The 21,700-nt window shown below is 43.4% G+C and overlaps 1 protein-coding gene across 6 annotated transcripts in view; it reads right to left on the bottom strand.

The window, feature by feature from the left end:
- Nucleotides 1-21,700, bottom strand: part of ACACA (acetyl-CoA carboxylase alpha) — a 237,437-nt gene that overhangs the window by 156,348 nt on the left and 59,389 nt on the right. For all 6 annotated transcript variants that reach the window (XM_088152435.1, XM_088152437.1, XM_088152436.1 and 3 more), the window contains 10 exons: nt 20,739-20,842; nt 18,514-18,595; nt 17,031-17,176; nt 14,805-14,955; nt 13,638-13,772; nt 12,464-12,610; nt 10,995-11,183; nt 8,529-8,629; nt 8,094-8,182; nt 4,320-4,444 (listed from right to left, as the gene is read on the bottom strand). In XM_088152435.1, the coding sequence (XP_088008561.1) occupies nt 4,320-4,444; nt 8,094-8,182; nt 8,529-8,629; nt 10,995-11,183; nt 12,464-12,610; nt 13,638-13,772; nt 14,805-14,955; nt 17,031-17,176; nt 18,514-18,595; nt 20,739-20,842 (1,269 nt within the window). The remainder of the gene's footprint in view (nt 1-4,319; nt 4,445-8,093; nt 8,183-8,528; nt 8,630-10,994; nt 11,184-12,463; nt 12,611-13,637; nt 13,773-14,804; nt 14,956-17,030; nt 17,177-18,513; nt 18,596-20,738; nt 20,843-21,700) is intronic.

Below are 21,700 nucleotides of genomic sequence, written 5' to 3'. Positions count from 1 at the left end.
TAACAGGAAACTAATTTTTTGAATGGAGATTGTTCTACAGGTAGTCCCCAGTTTAAGGACGAGTTCCATTCCCAAGGTCTGTCCTTAAGTCGAATTTGCATGTAAGACGGATCAGTATTATTGTATAATACTGTATAAGTAGTATTGTGTAATGAACTCAAAGCATTGTGTTATTTAACTCAAATTTTGCTACAACAGGCTCCGTTCTTAACTACGGGTCGTTAAACCAGCATTCTGTATATCCCAAACACCATCATCTTCAGACAGGTGTGAGAGATCTGTAGACCTGGGGAAAACCCAGGTTTGCAGGAAAGAACCCAAAGAATTATTGGGGAGACAAAAAGAAGCAGGGAAAATTCAGAACACTTCCTGCACAAATGCAAAATGATTAAAATGCAGCATGAAAAAACTCTGATAGGATAACACTGGAATGAGGGGACTTGTAAAAAAATCCAAAGCGGCTGGCACTGTGAAACCACAGCCTTTGGCACTGCACATTTTGTTATAAAACTTTCCGTTGTCCTTTTGGTTACCAGATGGGCTAACGAGAGCTGATCCTTCAGGCTCAGGCCCTGTGTGAATGCTTCCCAGGGGCATTTCCAGGCTGCTGTTAGAATAAGTCACTCCAACAGAAGAGACTTTTGATCCAATCCATGGGAACTCTTCCACCAGCCTCGGACCACCAGCATTATGGAAAACAGCCATGGTTCCTCCTTGAAAGCACTCCGAAGGATTACAGGGGTGGATCCCCCAAAATGGGAAAGCCGTTTAAAGCCCCTTCCTCACCAGAAGAATTCATCAACCCCCCAAAAAACCAAGCCGCGCAGCAGCGTTCCTCTGCTTTCAGCCTGCCCCAATCGGCAAAGGCGGTGAACGAAGCCTCCAACGTGTTCTTTGACAAGGCCTAACGCCTCTCCAGCACCCCCATGTAATTACACACTTGAGTGACTGGACTCTGAAGAAAATTGAAGGCCTGAGCTGCGAACAGCTGCCATTTTTTCTCTCCATCATGCCGGCATGATTACTTGAGAAATGAACAGCCCCAACTCAAAGCTACTCCAGAATTCTCAGAGGAAATATGGCTCCATGTTCAAATAATGAGATTCTTAAGGCAAGCGTTACTTACAATCACACGGCCAAAAAAGGAGAAAAAAAGGAAAGGAAAAGGAAAGAAAAGAAAGGAAAGGAAAGGAGGGAAAGAAAGGAGGAGAGAGAGAAAGAGAAAGAAAGAAAGAAAAGAGCAAGGTCTTTATATGGCACAAATGAGTACTTAAGGAAGGTGATGGTGGTTCAGATAGCCATTACGTGTCAGTCGTTCTAACAGGGTGTGCTTGCCTGCGAGAAGGAAAACAGGGTCTTGTTTAAATTTTTAGCTGGGAAAATCAATTTCTGGCGACAGGAATCCTCCAAGTCCTTCGCCGAAAGAGAAAAAGGAGCAGAAACGCAGGAAGAGGCGGCCGGCTTGGAAAGCTCAACTCTATTAATTAGCGTCTTTGAAAGCATGACGCAGACCATGATGGATGCCATCAATCCTGGGGTTAACTCTCCCACAGGCTACATAAAAAAGGCATTTTTCTTTGCTCAAGTGTTATTTTAAAATACCGTAGTCAAATGTTTTTACCCCTCCAGGTCATGGAGAAAAGGAGAGGCATTGTCTGTTTTTATCTTTCTCGTTGGGGTTGGGGGACGTGGGGGACGTCAGTGGCCGAGCCAGAAGAGCTGTCACAGCACCCGATTTTGAAATGAGAGACTTTGAGGTGAAAGAAGAGATGCTCATCAGACCTCAAGTATGGCAGACGCTGGCCTGCCCTCTGTTAGAGCCGAGCAAGAAATGGGTGGATCTGCAACCTTATTTCAGGACAATTTCATACGCTTTAGGGATAAACAGGTGGCGGGTTGGTGCATTTTAAGGGGGACAGGTGAGAAGGCAAATGAGGAAAAATCTGGCTATCCATTTTGAAAAGGTTTGTGCTCAGCCTGCCATTATAACATGCAACCGATTGTCTCACCCACTGGAGCTCCACAGGAAAGACCATCCGATGCTTCTGCACACGAAGCCAGATTGTTCCCCTTTCGCCTTTTCAAACCGGAGGAACGTTTTGTTAGTCACATCTTAAAGACAACCACCTGGATACGTCTTTGTGGATTATGGGGGCCCACGGGCTCTACGGCTCTGTTTCTCAACCTTAGCAACTTGAAGATGGGTGGACTCCAACCCCCAGCATTCCCCAACCAGCAATGTTAACATGTGTGGACTCCAACTTCCAGAATTGTGGCTGGGGAATGCTGGGAGTTGAAGTCCACCCATCTTCAAGTTGCTGAGATTGAGAAACACCGCTCTAGCACTGAATAGCCTCTCCAGCAACAGAAGCATGCACTAACCAGCTCTTCTCGCTTTGGAGATGTTGCTAACTGTAGAAGAGTTGAAAAGCTTGCTAGAACAGATCGCTGCCCGCTATAGTTTGGTGTTAATAGTAACATGCTTCAACAGTTGGAGATAATACATATATATGTGTGTGTAGCACATGCATATATACGTATGTGGAACCACAACAACAACTTGTGTTTGGCCTGACTCCTGTGGCTTGCTCATGGACGTGCTCTTCGCAACAGTTTGGACAGGTCTTGGCACTGCTTTCTCTGGAGATGTTTTCTGATGTCCCAGCATAGCCTTCTGTCTATGGGATTTCCAGGTGGTGCCCCTTCTAAGTCTTACCTAGACCAATCCTTCTTAGTATTTCCATTTTAGGTTTAGCTGGCTGTCACCTCTTGTAGGTAAAGATAACATCTCCCTGGATTCAAAATCAGCCTACAGCCATGGAATCTCTTGGTGGTCTCCCATCCATGCACTAATTAGGCCTAATTCTGCTTCTCTTTTTCAGGATCAGCCAAGATCAGCTGGGTGATTATACAGATATAGGTATAGATATAGCTATATATAATGTAGGTATACACATATATACATGTAAATGTAACTATGTTGTATGAGCAGGCACGGGTGTATAATTTTAAACAGCATTTTTAAACATCTCCACACAATCTGGTGATGTTCTAGATCAGTGTTTCTCAACCTCAGCACCTTTAAGAAGTGTGGACTTCAACTCCCAGAATTCCCTAGCCAACATGCTGGCCGGGGGATTCTGGGAGTTGAAGTCCACACCCCTTAAAGTTGCTAAAGGTGAGAAACACTGTCCTATGTGACAGACAGTTGATAAATATTTTAAATGATAAACATGATTTGCTTCCTTTGTTTAAAACTAAACATAAATCTGTTTCCTGTATACAGATATACTGTAGCTTAAGATGTATTATCTTTGATTGAAACATGGTCTGTATTGCAGCCTACCACAGGTTATGAATTATCTTCAGAAGGAATAGTAACAACTGTTATGTTATTTAAGAAATTATTGTACAACCAAGATTGTAGGTAGGAAAAAAATGTACATCTGAGTTTGCTGACAGACAGGTGTAAAATATCTTTCTTCTTTATGACCTATATAACCCATCTTTCCTTTAGCAGATACATGCTATATCATTATAACACCCAGTGAGACGCATCAGGTCGATGGGTGATGAATGGCCCCACATCGCCTAGTGAGCTTCATGGAAACTTCAGTACAGGGCCCCTAACCTGTACTAAACCTAACAGTTTTAGACACATAGCATAGTGGCTCAAAACTTAGAATAATCACGGCTTCTTCTGATCCATTTTTAAACAATTACAGCATTTTTAAATGGCTCGCTAGTCAGAGCCTTGTAGCATCGCTATGCTCTAATTACAAGACACACACCAAATATTTTGCTGCTTATGGGGGAGCAGCCAATTATCTCTCCCAGATGCTAAAATACAAAAATATTTTTTGAAAGCGAATAAATGAAAAGGACCCCAAATCTAATGAAATATCATGGGAGTTTTTTCAAGATATGGCTATCTCAAGAACCTTGGCTATTTGTCATGAAAAACAAGATCATTTCTAAAAGTTGGAGGTCAAAGAAATACCTCTAATGGTGATGCAGATCTGATGGCCAACGCTCAAGTTATTGTACTGAAGGCCCAAAACGGAGGAATAAAATCCCACAACATTAATAAATTAAATAACAATGGTTTATCTTTTCACAGCAGCTAAAATCCACTACTCAGTGGCTCCTGGTCTGGTCTAATACCAGGAGTTCCACCCCATTCCTTGGAATCTGAAACAGGACAAACGCAGACCAGTCATCCCCCTTAGCTTCTTCAACACCTGGGTACAACTCTCAGTTATGTTTCAAATAGTTTACTGAAGAATGTTAAAGAACTTGTGCCCAAGAGCTCCACTTACAATAAGCATTGTCACAAGGAGGTTCTTCTTGGTAGCTTGGGCGTGGGAAAAGATGTAGTTGAGGACAGTGTTCATATCACTTTTGTTCTCCTCTCGAAGAGCAAAGACACACTTATCGTAGTGACCTGCAACCAGAAAATCAACCATAATATTTATAAATAAGAGTTGCTTTATTACAAGAAGCTACCTTACACAGTCTATCTCCAACCTACTTCAAACTTCCTCTAATTGGGTGCATTCCTGATGTATGGCCTTCAACTCCCAGAATTCTCAGTGATGCCTGTGATGGATGGGGAATTCTGGGAGTTGAGGACTATATGTGATGGAATGGAATTATGAAGGCCAGGCTCAGGGAGAAAAACATTTTCTTACATCTCCGGAGGAGCGTGGAAGATACAAGAGGATGAGACTGGCACCTCCCTGAGGAATTCACAATGTTGTGGCTGGCATTACTTGGGAGCTGGGGTTTGAGTCTGGGAAGATTGATGTCAGGCCTAGCCCAAGGAACTCCAAGAGACAATGCAAATTCAGTTCAGCTATGTTTATTAGCTACAACCTCTAGCAAGAATCTTCCCAGACTGAAACCCCAGCTCCCAAGTAATGCCAGCCACAACATTGTGAATTCCTCAGGGAGGTGCCAGTCTCATCCTCTTGTATCTCCCACGCTCCTCCGGAGATGTAAGAAAATGTTTTTCTCCCTGAGCCTGGCCTTCATAATTCCATTCCATCACACTATACTTCTAAAGAACTCCCACACAGGGAAGAGCTAATCTAGCACAAAAGTCCTACAAAGGTCCTTAAGGAGGTAAATCTAGTGGGACCAAGAAGAAGGGTCTTCTCCATGGTGGCTCCCTCCCTGTGGAACATCATCCCCATGGAGATAAAGACTGGCCCCCACCTTGATACTCTTCCAAAAGGCCCTGAAGACATGGTTGTGCCAGTGGGCCTGGGGATCCCAGGTCGACCCGGAGCCCATCAAATGGCTAGTCTAAATGTGTTGCTGATGCCGGGGGGATGGGAGTGTAGTGGGTATGTTTTGGGGGTTTTATTTCTGTAAGCCACCTGGAATCACCGTGAGTGAGTTGGGCAGCCAGGTAAAATGTTTAAATAAATAAATAAATAAAATGGAAAGAGTTTGTCATGGTTTTGGGTAGAGAGCTGTCTCTTTCAGTACCTGCTATTTGACCTTTCTAATTATAAATCCTGGGGCTTGAAGTCTGGATGCAAACGATAATTTGCTGCAGAGATATACTCACACCTAAATATGTTATTACACAACCTATACCTTTTCAGGACAACACGCTCTAGTGAACCAGCCACACTGCCAAGCTTGAAAAGTTCTGGCATCCTTAAAAAACATTGAAAGGTCTACATCACGTTTTTGCCTTTTTTTTCCAAGCTGTTCCTAGGCCCTGGGGTTTCTCTGCACCTTAGCTTTAATGGAAGAATTAATAACAGAACAGCATTCCCAAAAGACGGGAAAATCCATCATGGTCCACCTTCCTATAAGGCACACCCAAGATTCATAGGCAGCTTTGGGAGTTTTTCACTGCCCTTATGAGTTTCTCCTGCAACTTTTCTAAAGGATGATAAACCTTACCTCCCTGATCCAGCATGGAAAGGAAGTGACTCAATGATACAGGGAATGAACAGAGAAGGTATGTGCAAAGGAAACATGTACAAAAAAGAGGTGTAACGGGAAGAGAGGGTGGCGGTTGAGACTGTGTTGTCTGACCTGCCAGAGACAAGGCTCTGGTGGAAATGAGAGTCTATATATGCCAGTGTTTCTCAACTTTGGCAACTTGAAGATGCGTGGACTTCAACTCCCAGAATTCCCCAGCCAGCATGGCTGGCTGGGGAATCCTAGGAGTTGAAGTCCACCCATCTTCAAGTTGTCAAGACTGAGAAACACTGATATATGCAAAAGAAATAGAAGATTAGATGTCAAATGAATGAAGAACAAGAGGGTGCTTTTTCTCCCTTGCTCACTTGAGGATTTGACCCCACCCGCCATGATGTAGCCCCACTTCCCCAGAGCGGATGGGGCTCTCAACTCCTGAAAGGAAGTCCATCCTGACTCTAAATGGGCCATGATAAATCCTTTTCCACTCCAGATCAGAGTTGGACTCTTCTGGATAAGGAGCCAAGAACGGCAGAAAAGGGAGTCAAAGGGAATGACGGTGGCTGTTTCCCAAGCAAAGTCCCAGGATGAACAAAAGTCTGTGGTCTTTTCTTAGTGTTTAGTGGTTTAACAAGAGCCACTTTGGTGAAGAGGTGAAGGCACCAGGCTAGAAACCAGGAGACCATGAGTTCTAGTCCTGCCTTAGGCATGAAGCCAGCTGGGTGACCTTGGGCTAGTCCCTCTCTCTCAGCCCCAGGAAGCAGGCTAGGGCAAACCACTTCTGAATTCTTGCCAAGAAAACTGCAGGGACTTGTCCAGGCAGTCACCAGAATCCAAAAATGACACAAAGGCACACACAAAAAAAATCTCAAAAACAAAAGGGAGAAATAATAAAAAGGCTGTAGCATTTTCTACAAATTAAGAATTTCAAACTTTGTGATGTATTGCTGCCATCCAGTGGGTCCCCATATAGGGGAAGATTCAGATTTGAAAAATGTAAGGGCGGTAGATGGATGACTCCCCTACCATGCCCCCCACCCCCCGCTTGTTGAAATGTGGCTGGCACCAAATCTTGTAGGTTTTTGGCACCAACTGCTAAGTTACTTTTCGCCCATGCCTCGCCTGTTTTTTGTCCTACTGTTTTACGGCCTTCATGTTCCTTTCCAAACATTCCAGGCAAAATTTCCGGTTCAAATGAAACCAAGTCACAGGTGATGGGGGAGGCCCTTCTTGGCCCAAAACTTTGAACAGCTCCTGCCAGCCAGAGCAGACCAGGAAAGTATAATGGTCTGGGGGAGCGACCCTGGGAGAGAGGAGGAAGAGACACAGTCTAGACAACCTTCAGGTAAAAGGTATCTCAACCCACGGAAGGAAAAGGGGTGTGGGAAGCTTCTCAGAAGGGACCATCCCTAGCTTTCTGGAAAGTAAAAGTAAAGGAGGAGAGAGGGGCTTTCACACTTGCAAGATTTTGTTACTGTAACCTTACAGTACAGGGAGTCCTCGTTTAGCGACCACAATTGGAACCAGCAACTTGGTCATTAAGCAAACCAGCCACTAGGTGAAACTGTGACTGTGCTTACAATCTCACTTCAGTTTTCCTTGGCTTTACAGACCTGCAAAGATCATCAATGCGAGGATTGGTCATAAAGTTAATTTTTCATTCCCATCATAACTGCGAACGGTCACTAAACGAGGACTACCTATAAAGATAGTGTTAGTACTCACGGTTGGTGCTTCTTGTCTGGACTATCTCAAAGGACTAGCAGAAAGAGGGTGGGTGGGGAGGCAGAGACGGATACTTTGAATTGAAACAAGGCAGCTTCCAGTGTTGTTTAAGTGCTAATATGGAGGGGGAAGGACCGGCCATTCTGTCTAAAAACAGACCGCTGTTCATCTGACTGGGTCAAGGGTAATGGGAAATCAGCTCAGAAAGCCATCCCACTAGACCATGGTTAACCAGCCTGCCTGATGCTTCACGTGGTGTGAAAGTTAACCAGAAAGGAATAATGTTGGTTGGCAAAACCTCGGGTTGATATTCCAGTACAGGGCTGCCCTCTGGTGGCCTGAATCAGTACAGCTTCTTCATCCCTATTGTGAAATCACATCCCCCATCCTGCCACCCTGGTTCTAAATCCTGAATTGATATGACCCACCGTGTTGGAACTGAGTTTCCACCTTTAGGTATTGCCGGAGCAAATCCATCACCACCGCCTTCATGTGACCTCGGATGCCACTTCGGTATCTGCAACAAACCGCTCAAATGAAAATACCGAAGCGGATAATCTTCGAAATCATGGTTGTATTGCAAGCACACTTGCAGGATCTTCATTCATAGTGGTTGTTTTAACCCTGATGACAGTGCACACTCTGAAGCCGTGGAGGCCAGACTCACAACAAGGTGGACTTCCCTAAGAATCCAGCGGTTCTGGACTTCCCCCCCCAGATGTTATAACTCTACCTTTCAGGTGTTTCAGGAGTAGGCCCTTAACTTCATTTATTGGGGGGGGTTGGATCCTAGCACAAAGAGGCCTATCATTTGGTCTCCCCTTTCAGATTTTGCCGGGGTGCGCTTCTGCGATGACACTCACCTTTGAACCAGCTGCACAATACTCTGAGTGTTCATGAAAAAAACCTCACGCTCCGATTTGCGGTTTAAGGTGGCTGCGTGACTGTCTAGAATATTGGCGATCTGCAGGAAGAAAAGAAGCAAACTTTGATTGACACCATCAGAGTTTTTGGGCTTGACTGAAAACGGGGGGCGGGGGGCACAGACAACATACAGACAGACTCTGACACCACATAATCACAATTTAATGCAGGGTTTCTCAAGCTTGGCAACTTTGAGCTGTGTGGACTTCAATTCCCAGAATTCCCCAGCTAGCTCAATTTAGTACATGCAGCTTTCTTTTTCAAAAGAGCAAATTTCTAGCCCTGTAAGGCTGCAAAAATAACTGGCTTGATTTCCAACATTAAAGTCAGGAACAAAGAAGATATTGAGGAGAACATGTTTTGCTTGTTTGCTTATTTAATTACAGAAAGTCCTTGTTTAGTGACCACAATTGGGACTGGCAACTCAGTCGTTAAGCAAAGCAGTTGCTAAGTGAAACTGCGACTGTACTTATGATCTTCCTTCTGCTTTCTTTGGCCTTACAGACCTGCGAACGTTGTAAATGCGCAGATTGGTCGCAAAGTTACTTTTTCATCACTGTTGTAACTGTGAACGGTCACTAAACGAGGCATTCACTAAATGAGGACTACCTGTACACCAACAGTAATTGTGACCAGGAACTCCATCACTAAGTGACACGTGACTGTGCCAACTTATGTTGGCAGTTCTGGCAGTCCCAGTTGCCATCATTAGGTGAATCCCACACAGCATCCCGCAATCACATGATCACCATTTGTGACCTCTTACCAGCTTCTCCACTGACTTTGCTTCTTGGAAGCTGGCAGTGAAGGCCACAAATGGCGATCACATGAATGCAGGACTCTGTGATGTTGTAATCGTGAGCCAGTTGCCGAGGATCAGAATTGTGATCACATGGCCGTGGGGATGCTGCGACAGCCACAAGTACCAGGACCCATCATAAGTATTGTTGTAACTTCGAATGGTCGCTGAACAAGTGGATGTTAAACAAGGACTACCTGTATTTGGTTTTTATCCCACTTTTATTTTTGGCCAATTCCAGGCAGCATATATACCTAATGATCCTTCCTCCTATTTTACCTGCAACAACAACCTTGTTAGGTGGACAGGTGGGGCTGAGAAAGAATGACTGGCTCAAAGTCACCCAACCTGCTTATTTCTCTCTACCCGTGATTGACAGAATATCATTATTCAAAATAAATATTTCTATGCAGATCTTCTTCATCAACATGATTTTCAAAAGGTAATAGATTGGAGAATTGCCAAGGATTACGGTTCCCATCACTCCCAATCAACACTGTCATTTCCCATGCTGGCACAGAATCCTGGGATTTAATCCTGAAAGTCATCAGGATTCAGTAAAATAGTGAATAAAGAAGTTGAACAATAGCAAGTTATAGTGAGAAATCCTGGGGAAACAGAACTCAAAATTAGAGAAAGGGGTTTTTTTAATTAATAAAGTTGGGATTAGGTTAGTAATATTTATTCATTACTGTACATATCTAGAGATTATTAAGATTTTCATAGCCTGATAAATTTCTGTTTACACGTTGGATATTAACACATTATAATATAAAACAAAACATAAGAGCTTTATATTAAATAGTTCAGGGAAGCTGTTCTGCATCAAGGGAGTTGCTGGGAATGAAACCCCATTTCTACTTGCTGTCTGCTTAATCTTCAAAACTGGGGGTTCTTAGAAACGGTTCCTTAATGAACAGGCAGCTTTGTATGAAAAAAAGGCAATTAAATTATTCAGATTTGGTTCCATTTTTATATTGGTTAACAAACTACTTCCTGATAGATTAACAATGCCTATACAGATGTTTTTCTGGGCAGAAATCCCAAAGGTTTAAAATCTGTATGTCCTTCTTTAACTGCACGTATTGGACCCTGGTTAACCTCAGACAGGGTAGTCAGACTTCAAGTGAAATACCGTTCTGATCATCAAAAGGTGGAACCAACGGAGAAATGTTAATTCCACCCCTTGCAATAGAAGGTGGGCTTCAGACGTCTTTCGGTCCCACCCATGTCAACTCTACACTTCTGTGTGAGATCAAAGAAGCCGCAGAGTTCAGCCGCAGAGTTCTTTTTAGTGCTACTCTGGAGAAAATAGAGAATCTTGGAAATAGGAACAGAAATTTCCCAGCCTCCTTCATGGTGAGTCTGCTAAGGTGGAGTCTCTTTGAATGATGTAAAACATTTCTTCCCAGATTTCTTGCCACCTGGGCTGAGTTGCCATTTTTGAGATAAGCTGCTAACAGCCTCGCCTTCTTCTCCTTCATTGTTCACTTCTGCCCTCCTCCCCACCATCTCTCACAACCAAGGATATTATTCTTCCACCCAACCACTTTCTGGCCAGTAACATTCCAGTTTCAGCCCAGATCACAGGCAAAATGTTCCCTACCTGTTGGCTGGGGAACTGGCAGAGGACAGATGTGATGTTACTTGCATATTGCGCCATTTCCTTTTTGATGGATTTTTCCACATTGGGGGGGATCCGCCCAGAGACACTGGTCATGATATCCTGAAGCTCCAGGAGAGGCAAGGATGGGTCCCGAAGAGTCTTCATTAACCGTTCAACCCAGTTCTTCACCTGAGTTAGCAGTGGAGTTAAAAGCAAGTCAGGGTAAGAGGCAAACAAGTTTGCTTTCTATAGGCGTCTTCACACGACACACTGAAACTGGTTTCATGTCCAGTTTAACCATCATAGGTTCCAAAACAAACAAACAAAACCCCTTTGGGAATTGTATTTTTTCCCCTTTTTTTTTTTAAACCAGAAGCCGCTCTGAAAAAATTCTCTCTACCTTCATAATGTTGCAGCTAATATGCTCCATTTGCAAACGCTTCACAATGCCCAAAATTAATATTTGCAAAACTTACTCTAACAGAGCAGAGCTAAGAAGAAAGGATGCCTCCCTAGGCCTGCCAACCTGCCATAATCTTGTAATTATGTGCATGTCTCATCCCCATTACGTCAACCCGTCCCACCTGGTCAGGCAGAGAAGGGATATTACGGACCCCGTCTATGAAAGAATGTCGACTGGTGGGGCCCAGGAGGAGAGCATTCTCTCCCGTTGTCTCCACCCTATGGAACACTCTCCCCCCAGAGGTGAGGAGGGTCCCCCCTCTTCCGGAAAGGGGAGAAGAGCTGGCTCTGCCAACTTGCGTGGGGCGAGAGGGAATATAACCAGCCCTCGGAGTGGCTAGCACCTTGAAGACACTCCCTGAATCTTCCAATCTCCTTGGAAGATATTTATTATTTATATAGGAAGTCTTCTTGTAATGTATTTTAATTCATATTTATTCTATTTTAATTAATATTTATTGTTTTTACAGTAAACTGCCCAGACTCACTGTGCAGTGAGACGGGCAGTGACAAATTTGAAATATAAATAAATAAAATAAAATTTCTCTCAAAATTTCGCAAGAATTCACAATCTCCTAAGATTATGGCAAATTGCTCGGATACAGGGCCCTCACCCAACATTGGGTTGCTCATCTACTATCCCAGGAGGTTGTAATGATGTAGGGAAAGTAAAGAGTGTGTAGCATAAAGCAGCATTAGCCTAGGGCAGATTTTTTTTCAACCTTGGCTGCTTTCAGATGTGTGGACTCCATGTGTGAAGTTGAAGTCCACATAGCTCACATTTGCGGAGGTTGAGAAACACATATTCTGAGAGTTGGAGTCCACACATCTGAAAGCTGCTAAGATTGAGAAATACTGACCTAGGGTGATGCTCTCCAGATGCGTTGGAACTAAACACGTAAGGTTAATTGGCTGGGAATTCTTTAGAGTTGACACATCTGGAAGCCACCAGGGTGGAAAGTCTAGCATAAGCCATTAAGACAGGCTACGGTGAAAAATTTTCATACCTTGCTGGTGAAAAAGGGTTCTGGAAGACAGTACCCATTCATCACGTTGAGCAGGTTGTCAAAGACATAATGGAAGATCCGGTGGAGCTTCTCACCCCGGAGTGCTGTGCTCTGAATCTGGGGCAAGGTTCCCATATGGAGTTCAGCCTTGAGAGGACAATAAAAACACAATGGAGCCAGTGCTGTGAGAGTTGGACCGATCAAATCATCTGCTTTATTTCAAAAGAGACAACTTTCTGAGATCTTCTGCCTGAAGAAAGTATTTCCTAGAGTTAAATAGTTCCACCAAAGGTTGATCTGCCTCTCTGAGATGGGATTCATTGCCGGTCTCCTTCATTCTAGAAGAAGCTTCCTGCCATCAACCGTTCTGTAAGGATGGGGGCATTCACACTCCCACAATCACACCTTGCTTCTGCCTCATTCTCTAGTTGAACTAGAGCCCTTGCTATTCCTTTTCTCCAGGACTTCAAAGCAGCTTCCATGGGGTCTCCTGTCATTTTTTTCTCCACAACAACAACCCTGTGAGATAGACCTGGGCTGAGAGATCATGACTGACCTGAAGTCCTAAGTGGGCTTGAACCTGGATCTTCCCAGCTCTGGTCCAAGTCCTTAACCTCTACATCACAGTAGCTTTCTACTTTTCTCCTTAAAACAGTGGTTCCCAGCCTGGGCAACTCTGAGATGTGTGGAGACTTCAACTCTCTGAATTTTTAGCAGTGGTCATGCTGGTTGGGGAATTCTGGGAGTTGAAATCCACACATCTCAAAGTTGCTCAGGATGGGAAACAATGCCGTAGAACTACCCAAACACAAGAAAAATACAAAAAGACTCCTACCAACTATGAGGCAAAACTATGAGAGTCCTCAAAACCATTCTGGTGGGACCTTAGATCCATTTTTTCATCCTCTTCGTTATGACCATTTAAAACCTGCCAAGAATTTGTGGGCCCAACAAGTAGCATCAGCAGCTAGCTGACCTTGCCCAGTCTCAAAAAGCTAACCAAGGCTGGAGCTGGTTAGTGCTTGGATGGGAGACCACCAGGAAATCACAGGTCAGACTGGAGAAATACCCCCCTCCTCCCCCCGTCAGAAGATGAAAGAAAACGACAGGTGTCATCAGAAGCCAAACTAGTTCTGTGAAGTGATGGTTATTATGTCCAAATCCCCAAATTTACCTGTTGAACTCGGCTTGGGTCATCCAGCTGCAGTTTAGCAATTACACACCCAGGTTCGAGGGCTGCCCCAGGGCGCTTCACATAATGGATGCAGCCCGATTCGGCCGCCGTGAGCGTCATTACCATCTTCATCACCTGAAAATAGGGAAAGACCGGGTTGAGCAGGTGACTTCTTGAGGCTTCCCTGCCTTCACGGCCCTGTGGAGGTCCAGCCCGTTTCTCAGCGCCTCCATTGGTAATTCCTATTAACAAACTGCACGGACCAGGTATTATGTCTCATTTAAGCATGAAGAGTAGGGTAGATGTAGAAAGTTTATTAAAGATATGACCACCCTTGGATCCGGGTGCTACAGAAGCAGGGCTGCTGATAGATTAAAGAAAATCTGCATTAGACGTTTTCCATTCAAACTGGACCTTGATCCACGGTACTGATTACATGAAAATGGTTATTCCTTGAAAGAAGCCTCCTTGACCTATAATTAGCACAGACAAAAATTATGCTTGCTAGTTTAGGGAACAGGGCATCTAATAACTCACAGAATGCAAGTAAAATATCTGAGATTACAAAGCTTGAAAAATATACTAAAAATACATATTAGCAGGGGAGAGTTTGGTACCAGAAATTCAATACATCAGAAATGTATTCGCTTGTAATGGGATGATGAAGATCTCTTTTTGAATCTAGACTTACAACAGGCGCTTTTAATCTTTTAAGTCAAGGTGTCTGTGATGACACAGGGTGAATGGAATAACTTGCAGGTTTCAATGTACATATTCGGTGTGTTTGGGGTCTTCGTGATGTATTTGTGCATTTACAAAACACTTTAAAAGGCAATGGGGAAAAAGGGAAAAGAAATCTGGGGATCTCCTTAATTGATTAAATCCATCTATACAAATAGAATGGTTCTGGAGGGGAAAAATGCTTAAGTTGTATTTATAAGCGTTTGCATTAAAACATTAATCAATTGCTCAGTTTTATTTTTAAACTGCTATTTTTTTTATTAATAAAATTAATCTAAACCAAAATCAATCTCACTCTGATTAAGAGGAAGATTGAATAAATACGTAGATGGAAACGGTGTTTGTGTGCCTGTGTGTGGCTCTATCTCTTCTTAACACAAGGTCTTTCCAGGAAGGCCAGCTTAACAGGCCCACGCGCTTTTTTACCTCGATTTCCCCAAAACATTGTCCAGCAAAGACATGTCCACCATCTTCCACCACATATTGGATGAGCTTCCCAGCTGACGGTGACCGCAGGATCGACGGGTCGTTTTCCTTCTCAAATACACAGGTTTTATTGCCGATGGTGATACGATACCTAAGCAGGAGAAGCCAGAAGGTACAAAAAGTAGCCTGCAAAAATGCCTGGAGGAGATGGGTTGTGGTCACAACTAAAGATTAGACAATGGGTCATCCGGACACTTGTCCAATAACATTCACTTCAGGAGGGGACCTTAAGCTCAGAAGATAAAAGGGGGGGGGGATCAATTTGAGGAGAAGAGTATTTTCCCAGCATGCATCCTGGGGAACCTTGGATTTTTATGTGGGAGGGGGCAGGGCGTTGCGGAATTTTCCTGAGCAAGATTAAAGGCACATAGAGGGGAAGATTCCTAAACGTCTAGAGATAAGATAAAAGGGGGCCGACAGGAGTCTAAGAAGGGGAATGTGAAGCTTGTTGTATCTGATTGGCTGATAGAAATTTTGCTTATAGGGTAACAATCCATTAACAATGAGAAGTCTGTAATCCTAGGAAAAGCAATGTTAATGATTTTTAGGGGTCCCACCTTGCTTCATTCTTTAAGTCTAGTTAATTGGTGAATACAGGTAGGAATAAACTTTTTTTGCAAATGGAGATTTCTGCAATGGGGGGATATCAGCAATAAAGGACAAGGGATCCTGAAGAGAACAGATATTTTGGGGCAAAAGGAGCAAAAGAGCTTCATTCACTGCTGACTCACCGGAACTGAGATCCAACAGACCTGCCTAGAAGGCCATATAGAACATCTATGAATTATATAATCTAACATTTCAGTCCAGAGCATGGGAATCTACCTTCAGTCAGAGCAGCCTACCCATATCAACTGTTTATGGTCACAGTTGTGGCTAGGGGCTAAACCATCAGCTGTTGTTAAGATGGTTGTTGTGACCATGTGATCCAAGACCCAACCCTCCATATGAAGCCATAGCCACCATCTTGATCTTTTTTTACCCCCTTGGTGGACACTGATGGTTGTAGCTCTCCAGGGGGCTGGGGAAAGTTCTTGTGAAAATTAGTGTTCACACAGTCACAACCTGATACTAGGTCAGGCTATTAGAAGAACAAGGAACACATGGAAACTGGACCTTCCACCCCAAAGAGAATCACTTCAAGCCCTTTACTCAGAGCAGTTAGGAGAAAGAAGTGCAAGAAATCCAACACTCGACTGCAGTATAAATAGAGCTTGCATTTAATACACAGCAGTCACTGGAATTTTTTCCTAACAGCTTCATAGTTTCATTACAATAAATCTCCTTTGTGCCTTTGCATCTTGGGAAATACACTCCTGCAAGTATTTAGTCTTGCTACCCAGGAGAGGCCTGACTTTTCCTTTCACCTGATTTCATTAAACTCAAGTTGCTAAGGACTGAAGCTGCAGCCTTCTACAGGCTTGGCTGCAGAGATATGGTCCCTCCCTTATAGGCTGTGTGTCTTCCTTATCTTGGTTAGCGTTCTCAAAAAGAATCCAGGATTTGACCTTGGGGCAGAAGGTATATGGTTGTCAGCTACAGCTGGAGCACAGCTCTACTTTGGGCTTGGTACTATGCTCCACACTCACTCATTAATTGCATCTTCAACTCGAGGGGGTGGGAGTAGATCCAAGACAGCCAAAACCTACACACTTATTTGCAATCATGCCAATCTGCAGTGTTCTGGGGACCCTCAGCAGAAACATCGAGCACCCAGTATTATCCCTCCATCCTACCGATTGCCTTGTCTTTCCCCTTAATTAAGTTCCTGATAGTAAGTCTATAGGAAAGGAAGGTTACTTAATGGACATTTGTTTGTACAGACTGGAGGTGTCAAATTTCATCGGTGCATAATTTTTAAAAAATGAATTACATATTTATACACATGCATGGGTGTATATGTGCTTAGGCTTGATTATTAATGCCTCTTAAGTAGCAATTTGCAAGTAAATTTGATTCCGTTTCATTTGATTTTAAAGCTAAATATAGTTAGTATAGCTAATAAAGTTAAATATAGCTAGTTGGACTGAATAATTTCCCCCTTTTGTCACATCAAATGTTATGAAGTTTAAGGACCTTTTGAGGACCACACTCAAGGTTTTAAAGGATGGCATACTGGGTTCTGCTCCTCTGCTTGCAAGCATCTCTTGAAGCATCAAAGGTTACCTGTCCACCTCTTCTTTCATATAGGTGGTGTAGCTACTCCCATCATAGGACAAAAGGAGACCTCCATCACTTAGCCGGTGAACATCAACCTCCACACAGGAACCATTCATGATGACAACGTAGGAGTTTGGAGACTGCCGAGCTACCTGTGAAAAAGAAAAGAGAAGGAAATAAGTAATGGGGATGCTGAACATTCTTAGGATGACTTTGGGTGACATCTCAGACTTACACCTGGGGAGGGAGCTTTGTTCCCAGTCCAAAGCACCTTTCCAAGAGGTCATCATGGAAAGTGGTATTACGGCTAGGAAGTTCCTGCTCCTGGCCACTGGCTTGGTGGAGTTCCATGAATAATATTTATTTTTTTATAAATCAAATTTATATCACCGCCCAACTCCCGCCCAACTCCCCCACAAGGAGGGACTCCGGGTGGTTCACAACCAAACAGTTAAAACCAATAAAAACATAAATAGTACAGCATAAAAGAAGAAAATATAGAGGAAGAATATAGAAGATAGAAGAAGATATAGAGAAAATATCTCTAACCTCACAAAAAGCACACAAAAAGCATGATCTTCTTTGGGACAGCTCTTTAACACAACCTTGTTTGCTTCTTAAAATGCAGGATTACATACTTACTGTCCCTCCTTTTCTCTTTTTTCCCTGTTTGGCACCTTGAATCTTTTTTGTTTGAATTGTTTGAATCTCAAATTATTCTCCTGGTTCCTCCAATTATTATTTTTTTTAATAGTATTTTATTGGGATTTTAAAATTACAAAGTTAAAAGTTAGAAATGAAAAAGAAAATTGAAAATACAAATTATAAAGAAAAGGAAAAGAAAAGGTGAGATAAAGTAAAAGAAAAAGATATGAAAAATAGATAACTTCCAATGTATCTCTGGTCTTAGGAATAATAAGAGTATCGTAAGTGCTAGTTTTTAATGCATTAAGTAGGAACAATTCTTTGTCAAAACATATCCCATTACATTTATAATCTAATCTTCAAATCCCCATGTAAGCTTCGCCCCGCCTGCATTTTGCAAATAGTCCATCAATGGTTTCCATTCTTTAAGGTAATGATTATTTAAGTTTTCTTTTAATAAGCAAGTCAGTTTATCATTTTCTGCCATTCTGGTTCCTCCAATTATTAATCTTGAGGACTCTCTTAAACATGGCCTCTAGGTGGGTTGGATTACCACACCTGAGATTCCCAGCCAGGCTTTGGAGTTTTAAGTCCAATTCAGCACCAGTTGGGGAAAGGGGTGGTCAGGACACAGAGCTAAAAGCCAGATAATGCTGCATAGCACTCCAGCATGAATCAACGAGTTCAGACCTTCACAGAAGACTCTACTCACTCTCACTATGGATCTGCAACCTAGGCTTCCTTTTCCAATTGTTGTTAGGATGACTGTGAAAATGTATATAAAGTTCTCTGTTTTCCACACCACCATCATTCCTAAATATTACCAGTTTAGCTGCTACATTACCTTTAGTACATATTTCTTCCCTTCATAGATGAGTTCCACATCTACTGTGTTTAATAAAGTATGAGCAGGCAAGACTTGGCCTCTGGAAGACAAAGGAGGAATAATGGCACTCAACTTCCTGGAAATAGTTTTGCAAGAAAACGTATGCTTCTAAAAGGATAAGACTAAAAGGGTCTATGTGACCTTAATTAATTAAAGCACACAAAAGGGGAACTGGGGTCTTCTCTTCCAGGTCCTCCTCACCAAAGGAGGGGAGGTGGGTCTCTATAAGGGGAGAGCTTTTTCTGTGATGGCTCCCCTTTTATGGGATTCCCTTCCCAGAGAGGCTTGACTAGCACCCACATTAGCCAGGTAGAGACCTTCCTATTTCCCCAAGCTTTTAAATTGTATTTTAATTCAAATTGTTTCGGTTTTTGAGTGACCACCTTACAGCTGCCCAGTCTACATCATGTTTTTATTTTGAATTTCATTTGATTTTTACTGTATATGTTTTTATTCAAACTGCGGTATTTTATGTGTGTTTGACTGTAAATCACCCAGATTTACTTCAGCTATTGTCTGCTTAAAATGTGTAATAAAATAAATAACTATAAATAAATAAAAGTTTTCTCCATTATAATTTAGTGTGAAGCAGTCTGCTGGCAAAACACTACAGCTGATCTCAAAAAGCTAAGCAAGGCCAGGCCTGGTTAGTATTTGGATGGGTGACAATTCTGTACTATTGCCAAAAAACCAACACTGACCTCTATCTGTGAAGTTACCAGGGATCGAGCTCAATCCAAGTTCATGTTTTTAGGTGACCTGGTATTCACAAGCTTTAGTGTGTTTGCCATGCAGAGTAGCATCTAAAACTGATTTTAAAAATTGGGAAGTTCACATGTCCACATAAGCCCCATAGCTATTTTCAGAAAACAGTTGATGAGAGCCAATCAGGTGTAGTGGTGAAGGCATGGGACTGGGGAGATTAAGTTTCCAGTCCGGCCTTAGCAATGGAAGTTCACTTTGGTCTAACCTACATCACAGTTCTGTGGTGGGGATAAAATCAGTGAAGAACCCCAGCCCTTACCTCAGATAAGCTCCCTTGGGCTCCTGGAGAGAAGGGGGAGGGGGAGGGGAGGAGAGGGGGGGGGGGGGAGGAGGGGGAGGGGAGGGGGAGGGGAAGGGGAAGGGGAAGGAGAAGGAGAAGGAGAAGGAGAAGAGAAGGAGAAGGAGAAGGAGAAGGAGAAGGAGAAGGAGAAGGAGAAGGAGAAGGAAAAGGAGAAGGAAAAGGAAAAGGAGAAGGAAAAGGAGAAGGAGAAGGAAAAGGAAAAGGAAAAGGAAAAGGAAAAGGAAAAGGAAAAGGAAAAGGAGGGAAGGAGAAGGAGAAGGAGAAGGAGAAGGAGAAGGAGAAGGAGAAGGAGAAGAAGGAGAAGGGGAAGGGGAAGGGGAAGGGGAAGGGGAAGGGGAAGGGGAAGGGGAAGGGGAAGGGGAAGGGGAAGGGGAAGGGGAAGGGGAAGGGGAAGGGGAAGGGGAAGGGGAAGGGGAGGAAAGCAGTTTTAGGGCTTTGTTTGGAAACGCTCACATAAAAGACCAGGAATTAGTGGCAGGAGACAGGGAGCATTTGAGTGGGGCTAAGACCAGTGGCAAGAAGCAACTTCAGCAGCAGGGAGCAAGAGGAAGTCTGAACGTTGCAGTACAAGCCCTCTGCCTTTTTATATGGGTTACGATGTTGACCACCTGCCCCAAAGAGGTGAAGCTTGCAAAACAACTCTGTGATCCTCCTTTGGTCATCTTGCTACTCAGCACACTTTGTGTGTGTGTGTGTGTGTGTGTGTGCGCGCGCACCTTCAAGTCAGTGTTGACTCCTGGCGACTGCCTGGACAAGACCTTGCAGTTTTCTTGGCAACATTTTCGGAAGCGGTTAGCCCTTGCTTCCTTCCTAAGGCTGAGAGAGAGTGACTGGCCCGAGGTCAGCCAGCTGGCTTCGTGCCCAAGGCGGGACTAGAATTCACGTCTCCTGGTTTCTAGCCAAGTGCTTTTCACCAAACTGGCTCTCACTCAGCCACTACTATCGGGGAAATCAGCATTGTGTGACTGTGAGTTAGACAAGCTTGTATCTTCTCATCAGCAATTCTACAAGATCTCCCAGAACATGCTCGAGGAAAGAACTCTTTGGAAGCAAGGAGACCAACAGGAAGTTTTAAGAAATGGCTGTTCTTGACTTTGTGCTTAAAATCCGGTTTTACCTCTCCAGGGAGTGAAGGAAGTTGGAGATGCTATTCCGAAGGCTCACATCGGCCACGTGGAGAGCCCCACATACCACCCCCAGCATGGTGTCTGGTCTCTCTGCCTAGATGAAAAAAAAGGGAAAAGGCCATTTTACAAATTACTTATTTATATTATTAAATCAGGGACGAAGCACCTCACAGCTCAACTTTTAGCATCACCAATTGCCAACTTTGAGTAGTGTGGTTTTTCAGGATTGGCTTTAGAAAACTCAGGGCTAAAAGAGTTTTAATGGAGTCCTAATTTTGATTTTTTTAAAAAATTAAACCAATTGCCCAAGAAAGAGATGGAAAATTTAGACCCACCCCACTGGGTGACGTCTCTGCACCCCTGTCAAGTTCCTTGAGGCTGTCAGAAGACATTTTTTCTTTTCAAAAGAAAAAATGCAGCTCTTAGCCACCAAAAAACAGCTCACTCCTGATTTACACCATGCCACTTGGCTTAAATTGGCTTCTAAAGCAACTCATGGCACCTAAAATTGATAATATTATATTTGAGATACATATCTATGTGTGAGAGGGAGAAAGGATCTCATCTGGCCCTGGTAGTTAATGGTCTACCTCCAATTTCCAGGCTCTTCTCTCCAAAGCAGTGTTTCTCAACCTGAGCAACATTAAGATGTGTGGAATTCAACTCCCAGAATTCCCCAGCCAGCTATGGGGAATTCTGGGAGTTGAAGTCCACACATCTTAAAGTTACTCAGGTTGAAAAACACTGCTCCAGGGGAATGAAAAGAGAAGGCTCTACAGGAAACCCAAGGCTATCAAACTACTTTTTAAACATCTGCCCTTCCTAATGCCCACCCTTCCTATTTACGTGAACCTCTTCTGGCTATCTTTTGGATTAGACTATCATTCTTCCAAGATTTCTTCCTCTAATTAAGCCTTTTCTGATCTGGACATTCTCCCCAACAAGCAGCATG

Source organism: Python bivittatus, unplaced genomic scaffold, assembly GCF_059951505.1.
Source record: "Python bivittatus isolate LINGU-HERP-01145 unplaced genomic scaffold, Pbiv_v1 ctg000690_np1212, whole genome shotgun sequence".
In the NCBI taxonomy this organism is placed as follows: domain Eukaryota; kingdom Metazoa; phylum Chordata; class Lepidosauria; order Squamata; family Pythonidae; genus Python; species Python bivittatus.
The sequence above is the reverse complement of the archived record's forward strand: the minus strand, read 5'-3'. Positions and strand labels throughout refer to the sequence as shown.